The 4,714-nt window shown below is 30.2% G+C and overlaps 1 protein-coding gene across 1 annotated transcript; it reads left to right on the forward strand.

Moving 5' to 3' along the window:
* The first annotated feature begins 921 nt into the window (after positions 1 to 921).
* On the forward strand, positions 922 to 1,932 carry LOC113389440 (zinc finger protein 525-like). Its single transcript, XM_026626473.1, has one exon. The coding sequence runs from the start codon at positions 922 to 924 to the stop codon at positions 1,930 to 1,932; it is 1,011 nt and encodes a 336-aa protein (XP_026482258.1).
* The last annotated feature ends 2,782 nt before the right edge of the window (positions 1,933 to 4,714 follow it).

Genomic DNA, 4,714 nt, shown 5'->3' on the forward strand with positions numbered 1-4,714 from the left:
CTGTTGAAAAAAAAATTTAAGCTGATTTTTACGGAACTTTTTTTTGACGATATATATCATGGGCTTATAGAACTTACTGAAATATTACGGCCTTGCAACAAGTAGTTTAGTTTTAAAAATTCATCAAAATTTAAGAAAATGAGTAGTTTTTTTGACGTTTGTTGAAATTAAAATTAGACGATTTACTTGGTATAACGATAGAGTACTTGGTTTCAATAAACAACCTAAACCATTAAAGTCCTACTGATTCAATTATGAAAATTCTTAATTTTTGAAAATTTGCTTTTAAAAAATACTCCGAGTTAACGTGTGCGTTCGTTTTCAATTATGTATAATAAATGCACTCGGAATACTTTTAATCACTCATAAATTAATTTATCTATCATGGATTAAGTCGATTATTTACACATATCGGGAAATTCATATAACTTGCCTCGAGGCAAAATACCAATACCAACTAGTTTGTTAAACGTTTCACTGATACTATACTAGATTACATTCAAATCACCAAAATTTGTAAATTGTCCCCTGGTGGGGTATGCGCCCCACGTTGGTAAACACTGATCTAGAAGATCGATATTTCATAAATAAACTTTTGAAAATGCTTGTAACTAAAAAAAATGAATCGCCCGATTAAATGGGTAATTATTAAAAAAATATCTGTTGACAATTTAGATATCGAGAACCATATTGAATTTGAAAACACGCGCCATTTGTTAGAGCAAAGTGAAGTGATCAACGTCTCATCTTTATAAAAATATACTCTATGCTTCAAATGTCAAATAATGTAAAAATCTTTTATAGTGTTCAAAGTTTTTGTTGATCAAACTAGATTATTATTCATCCCATAAACAATTGTATAAACATTTATAAGCAGTGAAATTATTTATTAAATGAGCATAAGCAGTGAATAATTTAAATATGTCAGCAGACACAATTATGTCTATGAATGATCAAAAAATTAAAACTGAACCACCAGAATATTCAGAAGAAGATATTAAATGCGAAGTTGAGGATCAATTTGATGTCCTTAATGATATTGTTAAATCTGAATCGTGTTCTGAGGACCATGAAATATGTTTGGAAAGATTTATGAAGTCCGAAGTGACTATAGAAGAAGAAGTCAAACAGGAGCCAATCGATACACCAGCTTATGTATGTGACATTTGTAATCAATTATTTTCAGAATCTGATCAATTAAAAGAGCATGTGGCTTATCACATGCCTAGTCAAAGCCAAGAACGCCCTTTTAAATGCAAAATCTGTCACAAGGCTTTCAAACTAGCAAAACAGTTGAAAACACACATGATAACACATTCTGAAGAACGACCCTTTAAATGTGATATCTGCCATAAGGCTTATAAACAATTACATGTTCTAAAAACCCACATTGAGTTGCACAATGGAGTACGCCCTCATGAATGCAATATATGCAATAAGACATTTGCACTTTCAGGTCACCTGAAAAGACACATGGTTATTCACACTGAAGAGCGTCCCCATAAATGCAATATTTGTAATAAGACATTCACACAATTAAGCCATCTGAAAGTTCACATGGTCATTCACAGTGGAGTACAGACCCATGAATGCAATATATGTAATAAGACATTTGCACTTTCAGGTCACCTGAAAAGACACATGGTTACTCACAGTGGTGAGCACCCTCATAAATGCCATGTATGCAATAAGACATTTACAGAATTAGGTAGTCTGAAACGTCACTTGGTCATTCACAGTGGACTACGTCCCTATGAATGTGATATATGCAATAAGACATTCACACAATTAAGTAGTCTGAGAAAACATATGTTGATTCATCACAGAGAAGATCCTTATAAATGTGAAATATGCAATAAACGATTTACTAAATCGAAAGATTTGCAGACACACATGGCACTTCATAGACGAAAGCGTGATGAAAATGAATGAAATATAAACATATTTGTGTTAATATGAATTTAAATATTTTAAAAAATGTTATAAAATATTCTTGCTTGTTATATAATGTATAAATAGTATGAAATATACAGTAAATATTATAACATGCATTTTTTGTAAATCAAAGCAATTATATCATTCTTTAATTGGTTTTCATATTTTATTTTATATAAATTATATATTAATAACGAGGATTAGCAACTACTGGTTCCGGATTCGAAAGCCACCTTGACTAGCTCAATATCAAAACAGCACTGACATCAGATTTTTATTAACATCTCAAAGAAGAAGTTCGTTTTTGTTAGAAAATCTGCTAAAGTTATGTTTCGAAGACGTTTCAAGTCATTCTGAATCGAATGATACTATTTGGACTGTGTATATAAGCCTATTTTTGACCTTTCATCGACGTTTACTCAAAAACGGCAGAACCGATTTCAAAAATTTAAGCCATTCAATTAAATTTGACAATGACTAGTCTCTATCAGTTTTGTATGACGATCGGACAAGCCGTTTTTTTTGTAATTACCAGAAATTTGAAAATTTTGTCGTTCACATTTCAACCCACAATTTTGTATCAATTTAAACTGTAAAAAACTTGCTTAGGAACTGATTAGTTCTGATTAGTTTTTGGTAAGATCTGTCTGGCCTGGTAAGGTTTCTTCATGATTATTTGTTTAATTTTTTTTTTGTCCATTCGTATAAACCTATTCGTATTCTCAGAAGCGCGCCGAACCAGGCTAAAACGAAAAATTCCCAATGATCTCTTAAATAGTCATTTGTAATCGCTAACATTAATATTATTATTATTATCTTATTATTATTTTATTATTTCTAATATTGTTATTTTGTTATATTTATTATTATCTGTCACTTATTGTTTTAATTCCACTTTATTGTTTTTCTAGTATTATTTTATTATTCAGAAATTTTATTCAATTAACTTCCCGTAGGGTAAGTTTTAGTAATCGTCCAAAAATCGAAATTGAAATTTTTTGCATTTCTCGACGTTTTGAAGGTTTCTGAACAATTTGGCATACCTCAGAAAAAATGAATGTGTGTATGTGTGTGTGTGTGTGTGTTTTGTGTGTCCACATTTTTTCGTTCACGTTTTCGGCCGCACGGATCAACCGATTTGAATGGTTCCAATTCATAGGGAGATGTACTGATTAGTTTTTGGCAAAGGCAGGTCCAACAGTTACGGATATAAAGAGCAAAGAGTGCCGAACATAGAAATTAAGTTTTTGAGAGAAAGGAGCATCCGATTTGAATGATCTAAAAACATTCCATTAGTAATGATGCGAGAAGTGGTTATTAGTTTTTGGCAAAGGCAGGCCCAGCCATTTCTAAAATACGGAGATAGAAGTGCAAAAATAGCAGGTTTTGAGAAAACTAAGGGTCCGATTTAAATGATTTCTGCTTGTTTTAACAAAATAATTGATTTTGGAAAAAAAATTGTTTCAAAGTTCTTATGTTTTCATATACTTTAAACAAATAATTTCAACTTTGCAATTCAGTTTATATAATTCTTATAAATATTAGACAATGTTACAATATTTATAATAATCTATTTGAAAACATTCAATATTCCTCGAACATTTTGTTACGGTACGGGAAGTTCCAGCAATTTGCCTTAAGGTACGATGCCACACACCCCACTAGTTTATGGAAAGTATGCTCACACAATTAAATTATTTAATGTGTGAATTAAACTATTTAATGTAATAGTTATTACTCATTAGTAATGGCTCAAAATATTTGAATTAATGTAAATGAGGAAATTGTGTTAAATTCTTCAAAAAAAATCTAAACTAGTGGTGTATGGTATCGTGCCTTAAGGCAAATTGCTGGAACTTCCCGTAGCGTAATGAAATATTCGAGAAATTTTAAACGTTTTCAAACATACAAATAAATAAAATAAATATATTTTAGATTTTCGGCCCATTACTATACCTACCCTACGGGAAGTTAATAATAATAGTAATGTAATAGTCGATTAGTAATAGGAAGCAAATAGTATGGTTTCATTAAATTTCTCAAAGAAAGAGGGGAAAAAATAGATTTTGATCAAGAATCGGAATAGTATTGTATTAAAATATTTTGTTAGACATCGTATTAACAAATGTTTGTAGATTAAGAAAATTTACTAATTATAATTGATATTTTGCATAATTATATTATTTTTGATATTTGTAATTCACATTTTTTGAGTTATCCTAATTCCCATTTTTGAACGAAATCTATATAAACCGTTTCTTTGAAATTTAATGAAACATGACTTTTTCTTTCAATTCTACATCAATTCGAAATATTTTACATCACTCTCACTGAGTCACCTCGTTTATGTAAATGGTTTAATGCCATCAATCATAAAAATTCTAAGTTGGGAATAATAGTATATATCGAAAATTCAAAGTTTTCTCATCACATTTATTTACATGATGTTCAAAATAATTCAATACGAGCGGTTCCAACTTTTTCGATAAAATATCAAATGTTCTCTACAAAATTCGTCAATTTTCCCTTCAATGCTACATTATTTCAGAATATTTTATATCATTACTCTCCCTCTCTCTGAGTCACCTCGTTGATGTAAATAGTTTAATTCCATCCATGTTTTTCGTAACACGCGTCATAAAAAATTACTTTCCGCCGTGTAAAACATCGCATGTTAATAGAGCATAGCGGAGGCGTAGCAAAAACGTAGAACGTGCAAATTATTACATAAATTTAGAACTAATATTTAATACAAGCGTAGTATGCGATGGAAATACTA

Source organism: Ctenocephalides felis, unplaced genomic scaffold, assembly GCF_003426905.1.
Source record: "Ctenocephalides felis isolate EL2017-DRISC unplaced genomic scaffold, ASM342690v1 CF-g0.4_SCAFFOLD_03573, whole genome shotgun sequence".
In the NCBI taxonomy this organism is placed as follows: Eukaryota; Metazoa; Arthropoda; class Insecta; order Siphonaptera; family Pulicidae; genus Ctenocephalides; species Ctenocephalides felis.